This window comes from Globicephala melas, chromosome 6 (genome assembly GCF_963455315.2).
Source record: "Globicephala melas chromosome 6, mGloMel1.2, whole genome shotgun sequence".
In the NCBI taxonomy this organism is placed as follows: domain Eukaryota; kingdom Metazoa; phylum Chordata; class Mammalia; order Artiodactyla; family Delphinidae; genus Globicephala; species Globicephala melas.
In genome coordinates this window covers 34,531,423-34,558,322 of record NC_083319.1, presented here as the reverse complement: position 1 = coordinate 34,558,322, position 26,900 = coordinate 34,531,423, and the positions used below count along the sequence as shown (strand labels likewise).

At 50.1% G+C, this 26,900-nt stretch overlaps 1 protein-coding gene across 5 annotated transcripts in view; it reads left to right on the top strand.

The window, feature by feature from the left end:
• The first annotated feature begins 561 nt into the window (after positions 1-561).
• TMOD1 (tropomodulin 1) overlaps positions 562-26,900 on the top strand; it is an 87,808-nt gene continuing 61,469 nt past the window's right edge. For 4 of the 5 annotated variants that reach the window (XM_060300722.2, XM_060300724.2, XM_060300725.1 and 1 more), the window contains exons 1-2: positions 1,074-1,186; positions 22,065-22,215. In XM_060300722.2, the coding sequence (XP_060156705.1) occupies positions 22,072-22,215 (144 nt within the window). In that variant the 5' untranslated portion in view covers positions 1,074-1,186; positions 22,065-22,071. Of the gene's footprint in view, positions 955-1,073; positions 1,187-22,064; positions 22,216-26,900 lie in introns of those variants that run through there. The other variant, XM_060300723.2, reaches the window with a different exon arrangement.

The following is a 26,900-nucleotide window of genomic DNA, read 5'->3' as shown; positions in this document are numbered from 1 at the left end:
TTGTAACTAGACTTATGGTGATCAGTTTGCAATGTATAGAAATATCTAACCACTATGTTGTGCAAAAGGAATTAACATGTTGTAGGTCAATTATACTTCAAAAACAAACAAGCTCATAGAAAAGAAGATCACATTTTTGTTTGGGGGGAGGACTGGATGAAGGCAGTCAAAAAGTACAAACTTCCAGTTGTAAGATAAATAAGTGCTAGGGATAAAACGTACATGATAAAGATAATTAACACTGCTGTACGTTATATATGAAAGTCTTTTAAGAGAGTAAATGCTGAGTTCTCATCACAAGAAAAATTTTTTTTCTTTAATTTTGTATCTATGTGAGATGATGGATGTTCATTAAACTTACTGTGATAATCACTTCATGATGTATGTAAATCAAATCATTATGCTGTACACCTTAAACTTATACAGTGCTGTATGCCAATCATATCTCAATAAAACTGGAAGAAAAAAAGGTGGGGCTTTTGGGGTTGTTTTGGTTATTTTAAGTCGTATTTTGGATACTCTATTCTTCCAGTATAGAGGGAATGCATTTGCCTCTGTTGCCTCTGTTGGAACTGCATGTTCACAAAATGATCGTGACTAAAGCTTCGGCTCAAACCGGACCTAGTTGGGCTGCTGATAAGACCGGATGGGTCGTTGCCTCAATCAAAGGAGGTAAAGGTGCAGCAACCGCTTGGCTGGCTTTGCTCCACAAGGACCTACCGATTCTTACATCTTAGACCACACAGGAATAAAACTCCTCCCACCTTTTTCCAGATAACTCTACCTGGTACAAGTGGGGAAACCTAGACGCAGACAGGAGGCGACGCGCACCCACTTGGCCGCGGACCCAAGCTTGGGGCGGCCAGGGTCCCTGCCCCGCGCTTCCCCTTGTGGGCGTCTCTCCCCGGCAGGAGACTGCGCGCTGCGCCCCGGCGCCCCCGAGTGGAGGGAGAGGTAAGGAAGGCGAGCTGGGCGGGCGGGGCGAGGCGCGGTGACAGCGCAGAGCCGGGCCCGCCCCTGGCTCCCACCCCCGGAGCCCACAGCGCCCGCCCGCTCGCGGCTGCCCGGGAGCTCTTCCAGCCCCGCGCTCCCCTCACCCGCCTGCCGCCCGCGCTCTCCCGCCGGCCGCCCGCGCTCGTCCCGCCGCCGCCTGCGCCCGCGCCAGCCCCCGCGGCTCCACTGACCGGTAAGTGTCCCACCGGCCAGGGGTCCCCCTCGCGCTCGCGGGGCTCCCTGCCCCCTCACCGGGGCCCCAGCCATATCTGGGCAAAATATTCAGCTGTCGCCGCCGCCGCCAAGAGGGACTGAGCGTGGCTCCCTCTATAAATAGCCGCCGCCTCGGGTTGCCTCCGGGGCTGGGGAGCCTGGGTCTCGGGGTCCGGAACCGGGCGCTCGCATCCGCGCCACTCGGCGCGCGTGGCCCCGGCCAGGGCGCCCTTCCCTCTGGACCCCGACGCCGCGTCTGTAAAAGGGAGAAGGACCTGGGGGCTCTCGAGGAGCAGCGCTGAGAGCGGGGGTCATGGCGGGGCCGGCGTTCCCGCTGCGCGCTTGACTCCAGCGTGCAGTGGCTAGGCGCCCCGGGCGCTCTGTTGGGTACAGGTGCCGCCGAGCGAGGCACTCAGGCGCGGCCTCCACGCCGGCTGCAGAGAGAGTGGAGGTGGGAGTGGGGACGCATTGGCACAAGTGAACGTGATACCCGGGTTCACGCTTCGCCTGTTTGCGGCAAGAAAACTTTCCCAAACTGCGTGGGATGACAAGGTTTAAAGCACCACCGTTACGCGCCTTTCGCGCGGAGGTGGAAAGAAGAGGGGAAGAGCCTGGAGGCAGGAGTTCTCTGGCTCTCGCCAACTCACTGGGTGAACTTGACAAGCCTCCTCCCTTCCCTGGGTCTCGGTTTCCCCATTTGTAGGAGCGGGGTTTGGTTCCCGCGATAGAGCTCGTGGCCAGGGCCGTGAGAGCAGTAGGGCGCGCTCTTGACCGCCGGCGCTCCCCCCACCTGTTCACCGGCTCTGGGCCTGAGACGCTGGAGGCACAGCCGCGCATATCCGGAAGGGCTGCGGAGACCAGAGACTTTGGCGGTCCCTCTGACTCGGATCTTATACTAAGACCCAGTAGGACCCTCGGAGAGCCTGGGCAGTACACACCCAGGAAGCGCGCTCCACGGTGATTATGGGCATCTGTGCTGGGCGGCAGCCATCACCTTCGCAAAGAAGCTTGTGAGTCAAACAGCTTTAGACCCAATGAACTGAGCAGGGCTAGAGGCTCCAGTCCAGTCGCTCCCTGGCTTCTGTTTCCCCGTCTATTTGGTGTCTGTGATGCTGCCTCGGAGCTCTGCAGGCACACCCCCTCCCCATCTTTTCTAGCCTTGGCCTTGGCCCTCTCAAACTCTTGCATATTACCTGGCCTAAACTTTTCCCTGTAGAATCACAAAACCAGATCCTAATCCAGGTTCTGGGCCCTCAGTGGGGGAACCCAAAAAATTCCCATTTTCACCCAGTGGTGACAAACATTTTGTTCCTGGCGAGGGTCTGCAGAGCCCCCTGCTCAAGGTCACACGCTGCAGGACATGCCAGGCAGTCTCCACCAGCCTTTCTCATGTCTTTCCTGACACTTCCTGCTGCTCAGGCAGGTCTTGGGGATCTGTTCAACACCCCCTGTTCTTTGGTCTGCTGCTGTCCAGGACTTCCCCTTGCTCAGACAATAGCGCCCTCATCTTGAAGTTTCATTTTTGTTTCTACCTTACTTTCTATCATATATTTTTTCCAAAGCCATCTTAAAGCCTCACTGAATTAAGAGGAAATGGAGACAAATAGTAAGGTTCTCATCAATTCGAGCCACACAACAAACAGGCAGAGGGTGAAAGCAAGGAGTGCTGTCACTTAGATGTGTTAATTCTATTTAATGAGCCAGTCTTGCAAACCCACGTTTTAGAAGATCCTGGCGCTTAAGTTCCTCCCAGCCTAAGTAGAAAGCCAGTGTCCTCTAAAAATAGCCTCCGCCCCACCTTATCAGGGTCTCACAGTTTCTCCCTCCTCCAGGGTTGGGCTGCTTCCTGCTGCTCAGCAAAAAAACCACAAAAACTAAGAGTAGGTAGTGGCAGCTCTGAGTAATGGGCTGACCTGGAGATTAGGACACCTGGCTCCAGCCCCAGCTCTGCCACCCACTTAGAGTGACCATGAGCAATGAGGGGGTGGGCAAGATGCTTTCCAGTGGACCTGGAATTAAGAGGACTCAGAGCTTCCCTTGGAAGACTTTCTATCATGAGAAAAGTGAAGCACCAGGGATGAAATCCAGGGGAACCCACCCTATGAAGAGGAAGGAAAGAACGGGAGAAACTGGTTCCCAAGAGCCAAGGGAGGAGAGAGATTGGCAGTGCCAGCTGGTGCAGAGAGACAGAGGGGAAGAGGACTGGGAAAGGGCCACCATGATTGGGTGACTTTGGCCAGGGCATTGCAGAGGGTTCAAAAATGGGATCTGCCACTGCTTTACTGAAGCCAGTGACCCAGCCTGTCTGAGCCCGTTTCCTCCTCTGTACAAGGGGATAATAATAGCATCCATTTCAGATGGGTTGCTGTTGGGATTAAGGGGGATGATGCAGGGAAAGCCCTTGGTCCTGTGCTTGGTACCTGCAATGATGTTAATGCTAGCGAGAGGAAGAAGCAGCTAATGGGAGCCGAAGATTTGGAGACAGAGCCCACAGCTCTTCTAAAAGCTTGGAGGAGAAAGGAAGGAAGAGAGAAGGTAGTAGGAGCTGGAGACAGGGCCGAAAGGGGAGGTGGGTGTTTCTGGGCTGAGGAGTGTGAAAAGAGACAGAGACAGACCTGGGAGAGGGGAAGAGGTGAAAAGAGCATCTAAGGGACATGCACATGGGAGGACTGAGGGCCTTCCTTAATGACCTGCTGAATGCCACAGGCTCTAAAATCACATTCCTCTAGATTCAGGCTGAGCAAAGAAAGGGTAAAATGAAGCCAGTCCTGGCTCAGACCATGGTGTCCTCTTGGGAGACTTCAGTATCTGTGAAGGAGGGTGGTGATGGGCCGCAAAGGGTAGTTTGACTCTGTCCAGGGGGCTCACGACCTTGGCTCGCTTGTTTCTGAAATGACGTCATGTATCGATGACTCCTGCTGAGCCCAGTCATAATGACCTTTTCCAGTCAGTGTTTTGATTTTTCTGTCTTACTAATGGACCAGCCAGGCTGCCAACATTTCTAAAGAGGCCAGTTCACTCTTCACTTAAAGCCAAAACACCAAGTAGATCAATTATTTGGCTGCTAGGAGCCATTATCAGTTTAAAGCGACAGGCTTGTTTGTATGGAAAAACATGAAGCAGATGGCATAATTTGGGGGCCATTTCCTGTCTCTTGTTTTGGTTTGTAAAATCCTCCTTTGGTTAATCATGATAAAATCAGACTTTCTTTGCTCTTAACGATAACGAAAGAATGAGCTCACTGGAGTCAACCTAGGACAGTCTAGGAGGTTTTCTTCGATGTTAGGAGGTGCTGGATCTGTTTTTGATCTGAAAAACGAAACAAACTCAAGCATTTCTTTTGTTTCTCCTTTTCTTACATCCTTTCTCTTGGAGAAAAAGAGATTTGTGAAAGTGCTGTCTCTGTTTCAGTTCTTCCTTCTCAGATCCCCAGCCCCAGCCACCGCTCACTCTGGGGCTTCTAGGGAGGTGTCTCCAGGACTGTTCCTGGGAGATGATGCTGGTGGGTGATAAGGCAGAAATCCTCTTGGCCTCACTCAACCTCCTTCATGGACTCATCTCTTCCCAGCCCTTAAATATTAGTGCCACTCTCAACCATATTCCTTTTCACCCCACACCCTCCTATAGTCCCATCCACTCCCAGGGCTCCCACCACTCCCTATACACTCAGAACTCCCAAACTCCTGTGTCCAGCCTGGACCACACTCCTCAGCTCTAGGCATCCGTGACTCCAGCCTAGGGGACAAAGCCAAGAGGGTGTCCCTAAGGTACTTCACACCCAACAGGCCCAACTCAGGCTCACCACCCAGTCTCCCTCCAGGGTCCCCCCTTCTTGGTTAACAGTAACACCATCCACCCAGGCTCTGAGCCAAAAACCTCCATACCTTTCACCACCCCATTCATTTGGTCAAAAGTCCTATCAATTCTACCTTCCTTAACATCTCTTCTATTCATGTCTGTCCCCAGTCGAGTACTTTGTCATCTCTCCCCCTGAGCTATTAGCAGAGCCTCCTAAGAGTCTTTCTGCGCCCGTCTTTTCTCTCTCTCTCTTTTTTTAACCCCAGTCTTTTCTTCTCATGCTGCTGTTAACAGAGTTTTGTGAAACGTAGCTCGGATAGTGTTATTCCTCTTCATTCAGGGATTCCCCATTTCCTACCAGATTCCTTGGCATCCGACACGAGGACCATCTAAGATGTGGCCCCAAGCTACTTCTCCAAACCATCTCCGGACACGCCCCCCAGTTCTCTACACCTGGTCATGGTGCAAGCATATGTGACTGCATGCCTTGCCGCCTTTGCCCCTGCTGTTCCTTCTGCCTGGAATGCTGTCCTCTTCCTTCTCAACCTGGCAAACTTGTAATCCTCCTTTAAATCAAAGCGCCTCATTGCCCCACCTGTGCTCCCACAGCCCCCTGAATGGGCCTCAGAGAACCAGCCATAGTGTGTTCTAAGTGTAATCAGCTGCTTACATCCTTATCTCTGACTAGACTGATAGATCCTTGAGGGCAGAGTTCATGGCTCATTTACTGATATTTCTGCTTCCCCAGTGTCGAGCTCAGAGCTCAGCGCTTGGCAGAGTGCAAGGATTTTATGTTTTAATTAGTGACTGATCACTGAATGAAAGAATATGTAAAAGACTAAGCAAATGAAAGCCCTGAGGTAACCGTGACAATCACACAACATTATCTACATGTCTTCCCATCCCACCACCCCGTCAGCTCCGTGAGGGCAGAAACCATACCTGTTCTGCTCCCCACCAACCCTGCTGCCCCTCAGCCCCCTCACAATAAATAGAGTGGACCCATGATCTCATCTGAAACTCACAGTAATCCTGTAAGGGAGGAAGGGCCGGTATAATGACCCCTTTTTATAAATAGCATAGTGAACCCCAATAGGAATTATTCCAGGTCATCCAGTTGGGATGTGTATTCCAGAAAAACCCAAGTGCTCTCCAGGGTTTGGTAAACTTGAGAAATCAGAGTCCTTGTGTTCTACACTAGTGCTTCTCTAGCATTGGAGATACTCAGGATCTTGTTAATGCAGATGCCGGCTCAGTAGGCCTAGGAGGGGACCTGAGACTCTGAATTTCTAACAAGCTCCTTGTTTCTAATAAGCTTATTAAATAATAGGCTTAATAATTCCTAATAAGCGCTGATACACATCATAATGTGAGGCTTCTCCTGCATACACTGACCACCAGACTTTGACCATCAAGGTGAGTGCTGATTATCTCAAAGTTTTCCCTTGGCCTTTGCATTAAGATAGTATTTCTAGGGCTTCCCTGGTGGCGCAGTGGTTGAGAGTCCGCCTGCCGATGCAGGGGACACGGGTTCGTGCCCCGGTCCGGGAAGATCCCACATGCCGCGGAGCGGCTGGGCCCGTGAGCCATGGTCGCTGAGCCTGCGTGTCCGAGCCTGTGCTCCGCAACGGGAGAGGCCACAGCAGTAAGAGGCCCGCATACCGCAAAAAAAAAAAAAAAAAAAAAAAGATAGTATTTCTATTAAAATCTACAAATGAATTCATTTAAGCCTTGACTCAAAGTCAAAAATCAAGGGCTCTTTCTGGGATTTTGTTGTTGTTGTTTGGTTGTTTCGTTTTTGTCTTTATGAGCAATGTACGGGGCATGAGGAGCATGACGGGGCACCTGCAGGGGCTAGAAGAACGCGGTGAAGCGTGTGGGGCATGGGGGCGGGACGCGTGGTGCGTGGTGGGCACGTGGGAAGGCCCAGGTGATGGGATGCATAGGGGGCGGGGTTTGGTGAGGGGGCAGGTGATTGGGGGCGGGGCTTGGGGGCACGTGGCTGCAGCATGTTGGCAAGGAGGAAGTTCCAGGGATGGCAGGCAGCGGGAAGGGTCAGGCTTGCAGCTGCGGGTTCTTTCCACCTACTTCTGCCTTCCTGGCCTCTCCCTTGCTTTCCGGAGAAATTTAGGCCCAGACAAGGCTTTAAGGTCACACTGCCCAGTTCCTGGTCAGCCTGGAAACCCCCCTGAGCGCCAGAGCTCCAGGCTTCTGTGTCCGATTGGCTTTTTCAGCGCACACTGCTTACAAGTTTGCTGTCTATGAGCGCAGGGTGAGCACCTGGCCCGTGCCGGGGTAGGAACCGGATCCCGCCTCAGAAGCACTCAAAAGACAACAGAGAGGAGAGTCAGGAAGGCGGACTTCCTCCACGCAAACCCAGGAAGATTTAAAAAGTCAGACTGAATGGAAACATTGCACGCATTTGTTTATGGGTTTTATACTACATTCCACTTACGCCATTAAAAGGGTATGAGATTGCTTAATAAACCGGCGTAGGCAACATAACTGGTGAGAACAGAAAAAAGAAAGAAAGAAAGGAAGGAGGGAGGGAGGGCAAAAAACTTGAAAATTAGGATCGTGAAGCTCTGAGAATCTGATGGGAGCCATGGACTCTTGCTCCAGAAAAATGAATATATCCATGCACACAACAGTTTGCATGTCATTTGCGTGGGTGCATGGGTCTCTCTGAAGGCCTTTCAAAATGCCCAACACAGATTAAGGAGAGAAAATATGCCAGTGTCCTAGCTGAATGACGGCAACTCTATTTGGACACTCAAATCAGCTGATGAATCATGACAACTGAAGGGGAAAGGGAGAAGCAATGAATTGGAGACCACATCATGTCTGATTAAAAATGACCAGTCCTTCAGGAGAAAGAAATGTTTTCTTAGCCCTAATTCTCAGAGTGTTGGGAGGCAGTTTTGCATAGTGGTTAAGAACATACCTCCCTGGGTTCAAATCTAAGGTCTGTCAGTTATGGGCTGCATAGACTCAGGTAACTTTTAACTCCCAGTGCCTCAGTTTCCCCATCTGTAATATGGGGTTATTGTGGGGAATCTCTATTTGCACATGTATGAAGTGGGCTTGTTGTGGGGAGTAAATTAGTTATTATATGTAAAATGCTTAAGTCAGTGCCTGGGACATTGTTAGTGTTATAAAAGTGTGAGCTGTTATGGGAAGGCAGCATGGAGCAGTGGTAATGAGTACACATTGCCCCCCTGGATTCAAATCCCGGCTCTCCTACTTACTAGCTTTGTTACCTTGGTCACTGTAGTAGGTTAAATAGTATCCTCTGAAAAGTCATGTCCACCCGGAACCTCAGAAAGTGACCTTCTTTGGAAATAGAGCCTTTGCAGAAGTAATTAGTTAAGCTGAGGTCATACTGGGCTAGGGTGGGCCCTAAACCCAATGACTGGTGTCCTTATGAGAAGTGGAGTGGACATACACAGGAAAGAAGACCACGTGACAATAGAGGCAGAGATTGGAGTGATGTAGGTACAAGCCGGGGAATGCCAAGGATTGCCAGCAGTCACCAGAAGCCAGAGAAGCAAGGTACAGAGTCTCCCTCAGAGCCTGCAAAGGGAACCAACCCTGCCCACATCTTAATTTCCAATTTCTGGCCTTCTGACTGCAACAGGATACATTTCTGCTGTTTTAAGCCATCCACTTTGTGGTAATTTGTTATGGCAGCCCTAGAAAACTGATACAGTCAGAATACTGCATTTCAGTTTCTTCAGCTAAAATGGGAAGTAAGAAGTATCTGCTTCACAGAGTTATTAGGATTGCATGAAATTACCCACGTAAAGAGTTAAGCACTGTGGCTAGTATGCGGTACGTACAGAATAATGCATGCTGTTAGAAGGTACATTGACATAACAGGCAATGGTAGCCTCAAGGATGGTGTTAATAGCATTCTATTGTATGTCTACATTATAATTCATTTACCCAGTGCCCTACTGATGAACTTTTATGTGGTTTCCAGTTTTTTGCTAAGATAGATAATAACCAGATGATTTGTACATATATCTTTGTACAATTCAGTGAGTAAACTGGCAGGATAAATTCCTAGAAGTGGAGTTGCTATGTCAAAGCGTGTGTGCGTTTGGATAGATATGACTTAACTTGCCTCAAGAGAGGGTGCACCAGTGTGTCCTTCTATTCTGTGTGAGAATGTTGGTCTCCTCCACATCTTGTCAACACCAGAGATTCTCAGACTTTTTCATCTTTGTTAATCTGATAGAGGAGAACTGATGTCTCCTTTCTCAATTTACTTTTATTATGGGTGGGTTTCGTTCTCTGTTCATAGGCTTATTAGCCGTTGATGTTTCTTTTTATGTGAATTGCCTGTTCTTTTCCTCTTCCCACATTTTCATTGGACTCTTCTTTTTTTTTTTTTTTTTTTAATTTAGGAACTCTGTTAAAAAAAAATTAGCCCTTTGTTCAACGTGCAACAAATATTTTCCCCCCAACTTGCCTTTTGCCTTTTGGTATTGCCCATGATACTTTTCATATTGACTTTTTAGAAGATACAAAAACGTGCTTCATAAACCTGTGCCTATGTTAACCCCTGCTGTGAGGCAAGGTGACAAAGTTCATGTGTATGAAATGGAGAGTGAGAATAGGAGTTAGTTCACAAGCTTTTCTACAAGCCAGCTTTTATTCCACCGAGGCTTTTGTCTTAAGGCTGTCAAAGTCAGTAGTAATGCCAAGCATTCATTCATTCACTTATTCAACAAAACTGACTTCAGCACCTGAGAGAAGCAGGGACGATGGGAGACAAGGATGCTTGCCTTCAAGTAGCTTTCAGTCTTGGGGGGTGGGGGTGGAGTGCAATAAGATGATGCTTCAATGACAGAACTCTGACGGCCCCTCCCCTTGGTATTAGTATTTGGCTTGCTAGTACCCTTTTCAGCTGGTGTGGAAAAAGAGGCCATGGAAGAGGCAGAGGCTGGTGAGAGCGCGTGGTGGCCTGAGCCAGGGCAGTTGCAGAGAGGTGGGGAGAAGGAACCACAGAGTGGAGTACGGCAGGGTTTGCAGGGCCGGTGGGCAGGCCAGCTGGGACAGCGCGATGGGTTCAGCGTCTTTTCCTGGAGCCCTCTTGCTTACAATGATTCGTTCAGTGACTCAGACACCGTGATGACCTCAAGAGGTGCAAAATGAAAACACACAATGGTGCATGCACACACACGTGCTTTTCTAATTTAAACCCTTTGACAGCTTTGACGTGTGGACCTTTGAGGCTCCGTGTGAACTGGGATGGGGCTCAGTGTCACTGCAGAGAGTGACGGAGTCAAATGCTGTGTCTTGTTTCCCTGCTTTTTTCAGAAGGTACTTTCCCGTATGACTAAGAGAATGAGATCAGCCAGGGAGAATAATGCAAACAGGCCAGGAAACAAGTCTTTTTTAAAGAGAGCTGATCATCTCTGAGTCCCCATGCTCTCCACTCAGTGGCTCCAAACATGTCTTACATAACAGAACCAGGCCTTCATAGGCCTGAAATCTCATCTTGTCAACTCCTGAAACCCACCATCAGTCGAGACGTCAGCCGTCTCTGGAAAACCTCATCTAGGGCTCTAGCATCTCTGCTCACATGCCTGGCATAACAAGTGCTCACCACCTCCTGAATCAGCCCAGTGCCTCCTTGGACATTGTTTATTTTTAGACAATTCATTGCGCTGATCGGAAATCCATGTCCTGGTCACCTCAGTAAATCTATGTCTTCTGAGCGCTGGCATCCACAGACCATTTTTGTTCCTTCTTCCCCAGGTCAGCCCATTAGAAGTTTGCAGAGTGTGACCATGTTCCCCTGGCCCTTCAACTGTTCTTCATCTGACACCCTGCCCCCCTTCTCTGAACTCGGCCAGCACCACTCAAGAGAAAAGGCCCAATTCACAGGAGAGGTCGCCCATATGGCCAGTAAGCATATGAAACATGCTCAGCAGCCTTAGTCATCAGGGAAATGCACAATGAGATACCACTACCCACCCGCCATAAGGGCTAAAAAGGAAAGTACCGACAATACCAAGAGTTAGCAAAGATGTGGAACAACTGGAACTCTCAAACCCTGCTGGAGGGGATGTAAAATTGTACAATTACTTTGGGAAACTTTTTGACAGTACCTACTGAAACTAAGTGTATGCCAACTCTGTGATCCAGAAATTCTGCTCCAGGTACATACCCAAGAGAAATAAGTGATTATTCCCACCAAAAGCCATCATAGGGCTACTTATAATTACCAAATACTGGAAATAACTTAAGTGTCCATTAACAGTAGAGTAAACAAACAAATTATGGTGTAGTTCATGTAATGGAATACTACACATCAACAAAAAAGAATCACCTGCCACTCTAACACACAACGTGGATGAATCTCACAGATATAAAGTTGCATCTGAAAGGAGCCAGATGCAAGAACATACCCTCTATATGTGTCCATTTATATGATGTTCAAAAACAGTCAAAGCTAATTTATTAGAAGGCTTTAAAAGTCCGAATAGTTGTTACCTTTGAGGGAGATGGACTGGGAGGGGGATGAGAAAGCCTTCTGGTGGGCTGGAAATGGCCTATATCTTCATCTGAGTGGTGTTTACATAGGTGTATGCATATGGGAAGATTCAGTGAGCCGTGCTCTTAAGACTTGCCCACTTGACTGTATATAACCAATGCCTTATTATTATTATTTTTTTTTTGCGGTACGCGGGCCTCTCCCTGCTGTCGCCTCTCCCGTTGCGGAGCACAGGCCCCGGACGCGCAGGCTTAGCGGCCATGGCTCACGGGCCCAGCCGCTCCGCGGCATGTGGGATCTTCCCGGACCGGAGCACGAACTCGTGTCCCCTGCATTGGCAGGCGGACTCTCAACCACTGCGCCACCAGGGAAGCCCAACCAATGCCTTATTAAAAAAAGAAAAAATAATCACACACCCCCAGTGCAAGAGTGGGGGCCCAGAGCTGAGCTCCAGCCTGAAGCCTAGCAAGGCCATCATTGCCCTTACTTTGTCCACTGTACCTTTGTTAATGCAGCTGAGATCACACCGTGGCTTTGAGGGCCAGCGCCTCACACTGTTGATTTATGTTGGGTAGACAGTCACTTGAGAGCCCCCACACCTTTCTCGTGGCTACCCAGCCATGTCCACCCATCTGATGCTTGTCGGGTTGGCTTACTGGGCTGGAGCTTCATGAAACTGAGGAAGAGGGAAGGAAACCAGCCATCTGAACTGCCCCATCCTTTATGTCACTGCTTCTTCACAGCACCCCTTCAGAGGTACAGGTTGTGCCCTCACCTTACAAATGAATCCATGAAGCTCAGAGGCACTAAGTGACATGCCCAAGATTGCCCCACCAGTTAGAGCCAGGGCAGGGATTTTAGCCCAAGCCTGCGTGACCCCTAGTCCATGCTTTCACCTGCCACCAGGCTGACCCAAGAGGAGACATCATCTGTAAAGTGGGGCTAATGGCCCAGCTCAACCTCCCTCTGAGGGTGGTGGGTGAAGAGAGGATGTGTATGACACCATCCCAGGAATTTCTGTGTGAGTCTTATCCTCCCGACTTAATTGCAAGCTTCCTGAGGGCCGGAACTCTCCTATTAATTTCTGTCTCTCCCACAAAGGCCCACTATGCCCTGAACAACGTGAGTGCTCAGTAAACACTCACTCAACGAATTAGGTTGTGGAAACTGAGATCCAGAGAGGTACAGCAACTTGCTCGAGGCCACACAGCAAATCCTCAACCAAAGTCAGGACTTGTAATCGAATCCCCTGACTCCTATCCCAGTGTCCCTCTGCCACTGCACAAGGGCTCCAGCTTCCTATAGACCCCAGGGAGTGGAGATCCCAGTGGGTTGGAGGATACTAGAGAAGAAAAGGACCATCCCAGGTGAGCCAAGGCTGAGTCTAGCCCTGGAGCCTTCATGGTATGTGTCCTGGGAAGAGGGCTGGGAACAGGTTGTAGGTTGTACAGAGCCCTGCTCTCAGAAGCACTCTGTGCTTGGTTGAATGCTCGGCAGTCGATTTCTTGAAATTCTTAATTTTATCTTTGGATTTATATTTTAAAGTGAAGCCCCATGGACAGTGAAGTGTGCACCAGGGCTTTGAGGTCCCGCACGAAGTCCCATCTCCTGCTGCCTCTCTGCTTCCTGAGGATGGGTTCTCAGACTCCAGCTGCTTCGCCTCCTGGCGCCCCAGGTCCTACCAGCCTCCCCCTCCCCACCACTGCCCAGCTACTACTGGGGCTCTCGCCCTGGCTGCATTCGGCTGGCAACCTTGCAGGGCAAGCCTCTTGTCGTCTCGTGATCCAGGCATCTATTGTCCTGGTGCAGAGGTTGGGATACCCTTGGGATCACCCATCTCCGTGTGTTAGGGCAGTGGCCCCATTGGAAGGGGAGAAGCCTGGCTCAACTGCCCGCTCCCTACCCGGGCAGAGCATGTCCGTCCTGTATCTGGCAGGGGAGGGAAGCTGGCAGCCAGAGGACTTGGTGTGCCCTCTCTGAGTCACAGCACTCGGGCACCTGTGTAGATCATGATATTCAGTCATACATTTTAAAGACACCACGACAGATCAAGACAGAGACCATGAGAGAAAGGAAAAACTTTATGTCTTGGTACCTTTAGTGGCACTTTTTTCCCGTTTTTGAACTCAGGACCCCACAGTCTTATTTTGCACTGGACCCGGGAAATTCTGGAGCCAGTCCTGCCTGGGAGAGTCTTTCATCAGGGCTAAGTGAGCACTCAGGCCATCACACAGGGGCTGCCTGGGGACACGAGATGGTGCCTGGGAGAGCTGGGCCCTCTTGGTCCAGCTGTCTCCCTCCCCCTGTCTGTCTGGATCCAATCATAGATGACAACATGCCAAGGCACTCTCACTTCTTGCCCTGCAGGGGACATGAAACTGCGGGCATGAAAGTGTTTGTTTGTTTGTTTGTTTTAAGTTGCAAAGGTCTCTGCACTTTGGACTGGTTTTGGGTGTAATTATTGTGTCACATTTTATGACCCTCTTCCAAAGCTTAAACACTGAGGAAGGTAAGCCCCCCAAACTTCCAATCCCTACTTGTCTACCTCTTCCACACCCTACCCTGCCCCATCCAGTCGAGGGACAGTTGACTTTCTTCCCTTTGGGGTCACTAGCCTGGGATAGAATTCTGGTGTCCACCCAGCTCCGGGGGGTCTGCATTCCTGACTGACCTGCAGTAACGGAGCCTTGAGCCTGAGTTGTGCGTGTGATGCTGGTCAGATGTGATGCTGTCCCCAACCCAGTTCAGCCTGGGGGCTGGGAGGTGGGAGCCGCGGTCACCTCCACTGGGCAGGGAAGCACAGCAGGGAGGCCTCACCTCCAGTGAGGAGGTGGGGAGAGGGTGCTCCAGGCTGAGAGGACTGCATGTGCTTGGCCCAGAATGTCAGGGGTGCTCAGGTGCTGGGGGTGAGTGGAGGGTCCAGCTGGAAGGGGAAAGCCTGTGTGGGGATTAGAAGCTGGGGTGGCACAGAGGCCACCAGATCTCTGATGGCCTCAAACCCCAGGCTGGGGAGTTTGCGCTCCATCTGTCACAATGGGGGCTGTTGAAGGTGGCTTCAGCTCAGCAGCAGCATCAGAAGTGACTTTCGGGCTTCCCTGGTGGCGCATTGGTTGAGAATCCGCCTGCCGATGCAGGGGACGCGGGTTCGTGCCCCGGTCTGGGAAGATCCCACATGCCGCGGAGCGGCTGGGCCCGTGAGCCATGGCCATGAGCCTGCGCATCCGGAGCCTGTGCTCCGCAACGGGAGAGGCCACAGCAGTGAGAGGCCCACGTACCGCTAAAAAAAAAAAGGAAGTGACTTTCACAAAGATCACTTGAAGGCTGAGTTGCGTGTGGACAGGAAGGTAGCAGAACTGAGGCAGGGAACTGGGTTGGGAGGCTGTTGTGACAACACAGATCCAAAAAAGGCAGTCGCCGTGACAAGGGAGAGGAGGGACAGATACAAGGGATGGTAAAGAGATGGGAGTCTAGTCACAAAAGGACAACAGTGTATGATTCCACTCAGATGACGCACTTCGAGTAGTCCGATTCATAGAGACAGAAAGCAGAATGGTGGCTGCAGAGTCTGGGGGGAGCGGGACGGGGAGTTAGCGCTTAAAGGGGGACAGGGTCTCCGCTGGGAAAGATGAAAAAGTTCTGGACATGGATGCTGGTGATGGCTGTACAACAACGTGAATGTACTTTATCCGATAGAACTATACACTTAAAATGGTTCATTTTGTGCTGTGTATTTTACCACAATCTAACAACAACAACAAAAACCCCTATAGCATTCCAAAGAATAAATGAGAGAGAGAGAGAGAGAGAGGGTTGACAGGCGTGGGGACCCACCAGAACTGGGGAGGTCGAGGGGAGGGTTCGGACTGACCCCCAGGTGTCTGGCCTGGGTGGCTGACGGCAGCAGGGTGAGGGGCTGGTGGTGGCGGAGAGGTGACTGCCCTCCGGGTTGGGCAAGTGAAGCCTGAGGGACTCCAGGAGATGCGCTCAACAGAGCACGAGACCCTGCGAGGGTCATCAGCTTATCACTGAGAGCTGACCCCGCTTGGAGACAGCCCCCAGGGGGAGTGTGAGATGTAAGAGGGCAGCGCCCAGGGGCACAGGTGGGCCAAGAAGAATCCGTCATCAGGGAGAATGAGAAGGGGTGGGGAGAAAGGAAGGAGGCAAACCGGGACAGCCTCGTACTTGTCTGGCCGCAAGGGGCAGGGATGCATTCGAGGTAACTGAGTGCAGCGAGGGTGTGCGAGGAGAGGGTGGGTCTTGTAAGGACTGTGGTGGGGCGGGAGTCTCACGGGACTCCAGCAGGAGCCGTAGCAGCCCAAGCCTGAGGGAGCAGGGACTGGGCTCTTCTGGGATGCCGTGTTCCCCATCCCTCAGCCCCATGAGTTCACCCCCCAGATCTCCCCACAAGAAGGACCAGCCCTGCCACACCTAGATTTTGGACTTCTAGCCTCCAGAACTGAGAGGCAATGAATTTCTGCTGTTTAGGCCCCTCCGTTTGTGGTACTTTGTTAGGGCAGTCTCAGGAACCAATACAAATGCCAAGGAATGAAGGGGCTCATTCAACCAGCTCACTCTTTTTTTAAATCCAAGCCACATAGATCACTGACTAGCCACTCAGTTGGCTGCCTTTGAGCCAGGCACCCACTCTGCCCAGTCAGCTGAGGTAGGGATCACATGCTATACAGCATGGCTGCCCCCAGAGGTGCCCCTTGGAGGAGGGCAGTGGGGAGACAGCTCTCTCGGGAGGAACAGAGAACATCTCAGGCACTCACTTTTGTGTCCCTGGAGCCAATGGAAGAGAGAGGCTCAGGCTTCAGTGATGAGGGATCATGGCCTAAAATCCCTTCAGCCAAAGTGTCTTCCCAAAGAGAAGAGAAGACAAAGACGGAGGAGAAGGGTTACGAAGCATCAACTTTGTAAATCCACCTCCCTTCACTGTGGCTGAAATAACAAGATGGTATAACTGGAAAATATTCATTTGAACTTGTGACTCAGCTCTTCCTGACCTCAGGGAAATGCAGTCCATAAATCAAGATACCTCTCCAGAGCCTCCTGCCGCAGTGTCCCCCGGGGCAGATGCTGGAAGAGCCATTAGCACAAGTGACTGCACCCACCTCCCGTGAAAGATCTAAAAGTGCATTCGGTGCTCCAGGAGCTGCCCTGTCTCAGAGCTCTCATTCCTGAAGCTTCCTGATGGATGGCCTCAGCCCTTGACCCACTCATTTTTACCATCCAACCTGCCTGGTTCTACTTCCTGGCACAGCTTGTAAATTCTATTATTTTCATATTTAGCAGAAGCTTAAGGTTTCTGCCACTGAGAAGCAGGGAGGCCAGATGTGCCAATAGTGTAAAATGCACAGGATTTGGAAGACTTCAGTTTTCAAACGCGTCTTTAATTTATTGAGCTGTCCTTTTCTTTTCCTCACCAACTCTTACTCAGGACCCAATTTGTAAAGCAGGCAGCAGCGGCGCGGTTCTGCCTTGGGCAGCCTCATCACCCCTTCCTGCCCATCCCTCCCCTCTTGGGTTCCCAGCCCTCCCAGTTTTTTCCACGTTAAAGAAGGGGAAACAGAGGACCTGAGAAGAGAAGGGACTTGCCCCAAGTTCCAGGGACACTAGAGCAAAGCCCAAATGTGCTCATGCCCTCCTAACACCTTTACCAAGCACAGGACTAGGCACTGGGGCCATGAGGACAAGACACATGTCCTTACCTGGCAAACATTACAGACAGATGATGGGGGAGCAGGGGAGGGCGGCGGAGAGGCAGCGGCCCCAGCAGTAGCAGTGGCTGCCGCAGCCTCATAATAATGTGGCTCATATTTGTGGAGCCGGCGTTGACCACGCCCCAGCCCCAGGCTGGACGTGATTTTCAACTTTTTATTTTAGCAGCTGAATCCTTTCTTCAAGAGAAACCTTATGTGGAACCCTCCATAAATCAGACAGTACGAGGGGTGAGCCCTCTTGCTTAGCCTCTCCTATTTAACCCCCTGCAGGGGCTCTGGAAGGGCTTTCTCAGAGCCTGAGCTCTCCACTGAGCACAGTTTAGAGACCACCCTGGGGGATAGGTTACAAGCAGAATTTCCGGGTCCATTTATGCTTATTTTACAGATGAGCAAACAGAGGCCCAGAGGAGGGGAGGGATTCAGTGAGGGTCACCCAGGGAGTTACCACCACAACTGGCACACCAGCCAAAGTCCTCTGAATCTCAGGTCTGTGTCCATCTGTGACACCTCTTTTACTAGGAAACAGGGGCCTTTTACTAACAGCTATAAAATACCATCTCTTCCAAGCCATCTTTTTTTTTTTTTTTTTTTTCTCTCTTCTTTTGGCCACGCCGTGCAGCTTCTGGGATCTTAGTTCTCCGACCAGGGATTGAACCCAGGCCCTTGGCAGAGAGAGCATGGAGTCCTAACCACTGGACCGCCAGGGAGTTCCCCCAAGCCATCTTTTAAAGCCGAGCTTGCAGTGGGCTCTATTAACATGGTGTTTTCACCTCCCTCCTGCCCTGTCTGTCCCCCACCTCCAGTTCTTCCACATCACTGACCATAGGAGAAGAATCTCACCTTAGAGAAACTGTCCCTGGGAGCCAAGTAGATGAGTGTGGCTTGAAGCTGACAGCTTCATAGTTTACCTTAGGAGTTCTCCGTTCCTCTCAGCTTATTTAATGTGATGCCTCATCACTCTGTAATATTCACAGGACACTTGACATTAGAAAGGGCCTTTTAAATCCTTTGAAATAGGAGTTTTAAATTCATCGGCACCGTGGAGTGTGTAAGCGGAACATTAACTTTCCTGTGTGCGCAAAGATGGAGACTTCTTCAGGAAATGTAATGATCGCATCCCTCAGGGTGGCATCTCTGGAGGTAGCCTGCTACCCAGCTCCATCCCCCCTCCAGCAGGCCCCATAGTTGCCACCTACCCCTCTCTTCTTGCTCATTCCCAGCTCGTTTTTTCCCCCGGGTGGCTTTGACATGGATTCCTCTCTCCCCTCTTCCCTTGTACTGGCTCGTCCCTTCTCCAGGGTCTGTCCATGACTCTTTCTAAGGGTTTTAGTGCAAACCATCTAGGAAAAATGAGTCAACCAGCCAAGGTAACAAGCATGGGAAGCTCCTAGGGTTCCAAACCTGTCCCAGCTGGTTCTGTCCCCCAGCCCCTTCTTGTGTGAGTCTGAATGGCTCTCCATATGACCCAGAGGTGAATCTAAGGCTGTGTTTTCCAAACGTTCCATGAGATTCCACTTCCAGGAGCAGTTTCTCAGAGACATGGGTTCATGGTCCAAAGGACAGGGAAGTTCTGCTTGTACCCTCCCTGTCTTGGCGACTGACATCCGTTGTGGGAAAGCAGACCAAGGGTTTTGAGAAGTCAGGCAGAGTAGAGAGCGCTGTGCAACTTGGTACAACCCAAGACCTGTTTGAGCACCAGAAGCGTGTTTTGCAGCCCATCTGAGAGATGCTAATTCGGAGGTGTGTCTGTGAGTTGATTCTGGAAGCCTCCGAGCCCTTACTAGGGTCCTCTTGGCCCTGGGATGGCGACCACAGGGCCTCTCCCGGCTCCACTCAGGAAAATCCAAATTAGGTTATTCTCTGAGAGCCATCAGGAAGGTTTTTTTTTCCATCTATACCAGAGCATCGTCAGCTGCTTGTGCTTTCTTTGGAAGTAAATAGAAATGAATCAAGCTGGGGTGGGGGGGCCATTTATGGTCTGAACATTGCATTCTTGGGGTCTGGTCAAAGGAAGACGTCAGACCAAGCTGAGCCATTCTTAGAGAAAAGGATGGCACTGGCCTTTTCTGTATTTGGGAAGCAAGTCCTTTCTTATCAAGCCAGCTGTCACACACTCGGATTTCTCCTACACAGAGGCCCACACATGCACACACTTATATTAATAACGTGTATCTCTGCTCTCTTTCTGAAATGGAGGCTTTTTCTTGTACCCTAGTCCACTTTGGTTCTTGTTTATTTTTAATTACTTTGTTTCAAATTAACAATTAATCCCAGCTTTTTGATTGATAAGTTGGTTATCTTTTCCTAGGTTTTGTTTTTCTCTACTCTGGAAAACTCCATCAGTCATTTCACAGATGAGCCACGGGTTTTGTTTGTGTTTGTTTCCATTGGGGTCTAAAACCACAAAACGCTGTGAGGAAGGTGATACTGATTGTATTAGTTTGGTACAGCTGCCGTGACAAAGTACCACACACTGAGTGGCTTAAACAGCAGAGTTTTTTTTTTTTTTTTTTTTTTTTTTTTTGCGGTACGCGGGCCTCTCACTGCTGTGGCCTCTCCCGTTGCGGAGCACAGGCTCTGGATGCGCAGGCTCAGCGGCCATGGCTCACGGGCCCAGCCGCTCCGCGGCATGTGGGATCTTCCCGGACCAGGGCACGAACCCGTGTCCCCTGCATCAGCAGGCGGACTCTCAACCACTGCGCCACCAGGGAAGCCCCAAACAGCAGAGATTTTTGTCTCAAAGTTCTGGAGGCTAGATGTCCAAGATCCAGGTATCGGTAGGGTTGGTTCCTTCCAAGGGCTGTGAGGGTCTGTTCCAGGCCTCTACTCCAGCTCCCGGTGGTTTGCTGGTAATCTTCGGTATTCCTTGGCTTGCAGAAGCATCACCCCCATCTCTACCTTCATCTTCACATGGTGTTCTTCCTGTGTGCCTGTGTAAATTTCCCTTCTTTATAAGGACATCAGTCCTATTGGATTAGGGACCCCCTCCTCTGGCATGACCACATCTAAACTTAACTAATTACATCTGCAACAACCCTCTTTCCAAGTAACTGTCACATTCTTACTTGGAATGTGGTTCTAGGTTACTGAGGTACAGGGGGTTAGAACTTATATGAATTTGGAGGGGACACAGTTCCACCCGTAACATCAACTCTATACATAATAACACATTTCATTCTGCAGCATTTGCAAATGCTCTGAGCTGCTGCCTCACCCTTTAGCCTGTCAGCCTCAGAAACAAAAGCTGAGCGCTCGGCTCACATAGGCTGCAGGACAGGTGGGAACTGGCTTAGACACAGAGATGCTAGCAGCTCTGCAGCAAGCTGACACTGTCCATTTTCCAAGAGAAGAGCCCAGAATGTCCTCAAGGTGGTCTGATTGGACCACCAATGGCAGGTGAGAACTGGAATTGGGTTCATTTCAGTGAAAGACTTCCTGCTGTGTGCACAGCCCTGAGTCGGGCCCTCGGGAGAGTGGGGTGGAGCAAACCCAGGCCCTGCCCATGAGGAAGCCGCAGGAGGCAGACGTGCGAGCTGCGTGCAGAGGTGTGGGTGCAGTGCTGTGGCCGTGATGAACTTTGCTCAGAGAGGGGATGCTGAGGCTTCACAGAGGAGGTGATGTGTGAGCTGGGCTTGTCATGTTATCAGACAGTTCCAGCCAAGCTGGGGGACAGAAGGGCTTAGGGCCCCATTGTGTCTCCCGGGTTAGGTGACAGGCAGTGTGGTGTAGTGGGGAGCACTGGGGTCCGGTGACAGGGGTTCTGAGTCAAGCCCTAGGTCATCCCTCAGTTTCTTTGTTGATAAAAAGGTGTTAAAAAATTCAATTTACAGGGTGTGGCATCAGGATTGAATGAGTTCTCAGGTGTGAAAGTGTCATGGTTATGGAAGTAGCAGAGACAGGATACAAACACAGGTGTTAGGTGTCATCTGTGCCACAGAGAATATGCAGTAGCCTCCTCTCGCAAGGAGAGCAGCTGGGAAGTGGCAGACCTGGACTCCCACCCCCTCGATCAATCACTTCCTCCCTCTGGGCCAGCTCCCTGGGGGGTGAAGTGAGAGGTCTGGACCAGGCGATCTCCTTCTGGCCATGAAGTTAGGTGACTCTATGAAAAGGTGCCTGATACAATGGCTAGAGCCACGTGGGCTTGGAAAGCCAGCAGACTGGGGTTCAAATGGTGGTCCTGTCCCCTCTTGGTCGTGTGATTCGTGTGAGTCCCTCAGCCTCTCTAAGCTCAGCGTCCTCATCTGCAAGACGGGGATAAATGCCTACCTCAGAGGTTAAATTAGAATGTCCTTGGGAATTACTTAACGCACAGCTTGGCCTATGGTAGTAAAAGTTAGCTGTTACCGTCAGCTGCTTCTTGTGAGGATTGAATGAGATGTTGTAGGGGAAGGGCCTGCATGCAGCAGGTGCTTAATTAACCACTGACACTTCCCCTGCTTTTAAAATCAGCCTTGGCAGAATTTCCAGCGTTCATGTTTTCCATCAGGGTGTGGGGTGAAGGGTGGAGGGTTGTACAGAAAATTTTAGAACTATTTGAAGAATAAAATAGTTTTCAGGCACTCGTAAGCCATTTATAATCACCTATTACTTGTAACTAATGGCCATGCCAATTACAACAATTACAAGTCGTTAAATTGCAAGCCCTCAGGACTTTTACCTTGCAAGGTTTATGAGATAATTAGTCCAACTTAATACAGGATTCCAGTGTAGTAATTATTATCCTGACAATTCATAAAACATGCCCAGGGCTCCATGTGAGTGATAAGCATCTATTTGCTCTGAGAGCAAATCCAAGAAGGGTCTTTCTAAGATTTTTCTCTTTCTGGTAGGTCATAGATGGGAACAGAAAGTTCTTCTACGATGTCGTACAGACGTGAACTAGAGAAATACCGTGACCTGGATGAAGATGAAATCCTTGGAGCCCTTACAGAAGAAGAGCTGAGGACCCTGGAAAATGAGCTGGATGAGCTGGACCCTGATGTGAGTAGGCACTAAAGGGGACACGTTGTCACAGTTGCAAGGACAGCAGCCATTACCACCTAGGGGAGGGGTAGGCCGACTTCCTAAAGTACCACTTCCCCTTTCCCACTATGACAATAACATTGGAGTAACATTGCCTTTGCAGGTGCGTGTGTGAGTGTGTGTTATATTAGTCAGGGTTCTCTAGAGAAACAGAACCATTAGGAGGTAGGAGATTTTATATATATATACATATATATATATATGTATAAAGAAATTTATTATAAGTAATTGGCTCACATGATTATTGAGGTTGACAAGTTCCAAGATCTGCAGTTGGCAAGCTGGAGACCCAGGACAGCTGGGAGTGTAGTTCTAGCCTGAGTTCAAAGGCCTGGGAACCAGGAAAGCTGATGGTATAGTTTCAGTCGAATAACTGGCAGGCTCAAGACCCAGGAAGAGCCAGTGCTTTCAGTTCAAGTCCAAAGGCAAGAAAAAAAACAAAACACAAAAGCACTTACCCAGCTCAAAGTAATCAGGCAGAAGGAAATTCCCCCTTTGCTGGTAGGAGGATCAGCTTTTTTGTTCTACATGTATTCAGACCTTCAACTGATTGGGTGGGGCCCACCCACATTAGGGAGGACAATCTGCTTTACTCAGTCTACCAATTCAAATGTTAATCTCATCTAGAAACCCCCTTACAGACATACCCAGAATAATTGTCTAAACATCTGGGCACCCCATGGCCCTGTCAAGTTGAGACATAAAATTAACCATCACAAGTCCACTCCTAGTCAACTTGGCACCCATACACATCTCCTTAAACCATACTTATCTCCAAATAAAGACAATAACAAGGTCATAATTCTGCCTAACATGACACAGCTATCCTGTGTATAACCTGCCAGAAGAAGAGGTAAAGTCCTTGAGTAATGTTTACCTTTCTCCTTGATCTCCCATAGTTTAATACTATGATGTAAAATTAACAATACTTAGATACCACCATATAAAACCAATACATCTTGTGTTTCATGTTAAGAGAATAAGAGAGGGAAGAAAACAAAGATATTTACTTAATACACATACATAGACTCACACATACACAAACATGTTCATAAAAAAATACAGAGGAAGTACTCCTGACCACACTGTCCTCGTTTCTCTAACTGGTCACGTGGTCATAGCTGGTGTCCATTCTGTACTTCCCTCACCTTCAGCAACCATAGCCTCAGCTGGGTGTGGTTCTTTGCCTGGCGGAGTGAACCTAGTTCTGAAGGGCCTGGACCATTAGTAGTCCTGCCTGGATTGAGTTGTTATAGTTTTCCATTGACTCTAATCGCAGGTCCTGGCAATACTAAGAAAGCCCTAAGGAATCTCCTGTATTACAGACATACTCTTCGTTACCTTCCTTGTGGAGCAGCAGTCTGATTTACCCTTGGTAACCAGGACCAATCACCCTAGCCGGTACAGAAACTCCCTCTCTGCCTATTCATTCAGAGGCATGAGGAGCCCAAAGTGGCAGTCTTAACCTCCAATCCAATGGAATCACTGCTGTGTCTCCTAGCGGAAGCATTCCTCCCTTTGGAACTAACTAAGACCTTGAGGCCAGCAGAGCATCAGGTCACAAGAACAGGATGCACAACTTTTGCCAGTGGGTCACTAGGGGTACCACTGGTAATAGTGAGGGGTGCTACTCCCATTTTCTAGGCCCGTGAATCCTGGCCGTGGGAGGAGAAGCGCCATATATTGGACTCTGATTCAGAGCATGTACAGCCTCCTAGAGACCCTTGCCCCAGTCCTGCAGGGTATTACCACCTATCTGTACTGCACTGAGTCTGCAAAAGCCAAGTCCACCGTTCTGTCAAGCCAGCTGCCACAGGATGGTGGGGAATACGTGTCAGGTAGCACATATAAGTGTGTTTAATGCTCAGAATTTGCCTCTGCAGTGAGGTTATGGCATCACAAGGCAGGAGGCTCCCTGGTCATGTCTGTGGTTTGGCCGGTCACCATGGAGCTGTCAGCAGAGCCGAGGGAGGTGGCTATTTCAGGTACCCCGGCTAATGCCCAGCTCAGAGAAGGGAGAGAATGAATGTTACTGAATTAAGTGAATTTCCCATTTGATATATTTTTAAATTAAAAATGGGATATTTCATGCCTTTTTAAAAAAAACCTGTCACTGCTCAACCCTAGTTTAACAGTAATCCATACAAGAAAACGCTACCATTTCACTAACCCTTAAGTAGTTGCAGCTAGTGTAGAGGGAGTGTAGGTTAGCAGGGAATACGCAGGACTAGAGGTTACGTGTCCCAGGTGCAACCCTGGCCCTGTCTCTTACATTCATGTGACCTTGCGCCAGTTGCTGTCCATCCCTAAGCTTCAGTGTCCCCATCCATGAAATAATGGAGTTGCTTGGTCCCATTCAAAGCTAAGCTTCCATGAGCTTATAACCTGGTCTTATCTCCGGGTTTGATTAAATGTCTTCTTTCTAGATAACCCAGAATCCTTGTTTAGGGGTGCTGGGCCCTAGGCCACACAGAGTGACAAGCCCCTCCAGCAATGTGCTCTCATCTTGCTATTCACGACCCCTGCTGTCCCCCACCCCCGACCCCGCCAGGAGGAGACGGTCCCTGAGGTGAGGCTGCTGGGGTTGATTAGAAGACAGCGTTGGTGGGAGAGCCTTGGGTTCTTCCTTCCCCTGCACCATCGCTTTCCATTAGCCTGGGTTTCCATAAAAACGAGTGACGTAGGGAAGAAACAATCAAGCTTCTAGCTTTAGTGCTATAAAGTTATTCTGTTCTAATTCTATCCTAGATCACCGTTGTCTAGAATTGCAAGAGCAGATAGTTTTAAAAAGTGAGAACTGAAGGAGGATGTAGCTACTTCTAGTCAATTCAGTAAACATGACTCAGTTACCTGCCATGCGCCGACCCCTGTGCGGCCACCAGCAGGGGAGCCTAGCGGGGATTCTGCCCTTCAGGCCCTCCATCCGGTGGGGAGCGGGCATAATAAACCGTGTCCTAAGTGGGAGCACTCAGGGAGAGGATTAATTCTTTTTGGTGGGAGGCTTCACAGAATAGGTGATACTGGGACTGGGTCCTGGATTTTTCAAAGTCAAGAATAAAAACAAAGAATTCTATGCTGAGTGAAGGTCACGAGCAAAGGCTCATGTACAGCAAGTAATTGGGGATGGGGAGTTTAGGCGTGGTTTCTGTGGAGGGCTCGCTGAGCCTGGAAGGGGGTTTGGGCTAGATATGGGGGCAGAGGGGTGCAAGGAAGACTAAAGAGTTTGGACTTTTCTCAGCAGGCCCAGGGAGTCCCGAAGGCAGAGAGTCAGTGGACTTGCTGACTAAGGACAGATGGACTGGAGGAGAGGCTGGGGAGATGGGTGAGAGGTGGAGGGGCTCCCATGGTAGTGACAGAGATCTTTCCTGAAGATAAGGAAGGGCCCCTGCCCCTCTCCACAACCCTTCTGCCATCTTGCAGAATCTTTGCTGTTTTCAGGGTGAAGCACAGACTCCCAGGAGCCCCCAGAGCCTGCTGCCTCTGGCCTTGGGGCTGTTGGAGTTGCCCTGAGCCCCTGGATGGGGGTGAGTTTAGATTAGGCTGTGGCTACAAATTGGGTAGGTGATGACAAGGGTCAGAGCCAGGCAACAGACCTGGGAGTGGGAAGGGGGCAGGTGGAGGAGCCCTCTCAGAGCCGGGAGTGGAGCCCCTAAGGACTGCTGGAGCCCCTAAGGACTGCTTGAGCCCCAGCTAGGAGCTCCATTTCACTTCTAAACTGGCAAATGGCCTCACCCCTAATATCAGGGTGTCTGGCTCTAGCAGCAGATTCCCAGGGCCTCTGTACCGTCACACAGCCAGCTGCCCTGAGCCCTTGTCACCGGTGATTAACAGGAAGGTATGCGTGTGAACACTGGAGGGCTGGAGAAGCCGGTGAGGTGCAGAGAGCTGACTGACTTGCTCAGCGTCACAGGACCAGGGCATGGAGACTCAGATTTCACACAGGCTCCAAAGTGTGGCACCTCCCCCTCTGGCAGGAGGAAGGTACAAGTGCACTTGAATTTCAGAGTAGGGTTGGGCAATCCGAGACCTGTGATCCTCGTAGCATTGTGGCTTCAAATGGACATTTTCAAAGCCCCCTTTCTCTCTAAGTTCAAGAAAAAGAGAAGAGAAATCGGAGCAAGGATAGGAGATAACGGAGACCAGCGGGGTTTTTGTCCCCATCTAACAATTAGCCCTTCACTGAGATGTCTCTGTTACCTGATTTGCAAGTCAGGATGGGAGTTTTGAAAAGATCTAGTGGGGCTCCATTCTTTCTGAGAGCACAAACATTCCAGCTCGAGTTTCACCTACCCTCAGCCCATGTTCTGAAATCACAGCACAGGGAGAGGTCAAAGGTATGCAGACCAGGAGGGGCCTCCGAGACTCTGGCCCGGAGGGGATGCAGAGACCGGCAGGTGTCCAGCCATCCAACTTACAGAGCAGAAACTGAGCCCAGAGAGGGGAAGGAACTTGCTGTGGTCACAGGCCCGAGCAGAGCCAGCCCGGGCCCGCTGCCCTCTCTCTTATACCCTGTACTCCTCCTGTTTTCATTCTGGTTTAACAAGTACTTATACGGCACTTTTTATGTGCAGACGCTGTTCTAGGCACTTTGAAAATATTAATTCATTCAACCGTCATCCTAATCCTATGGTGCAGGCACTGTT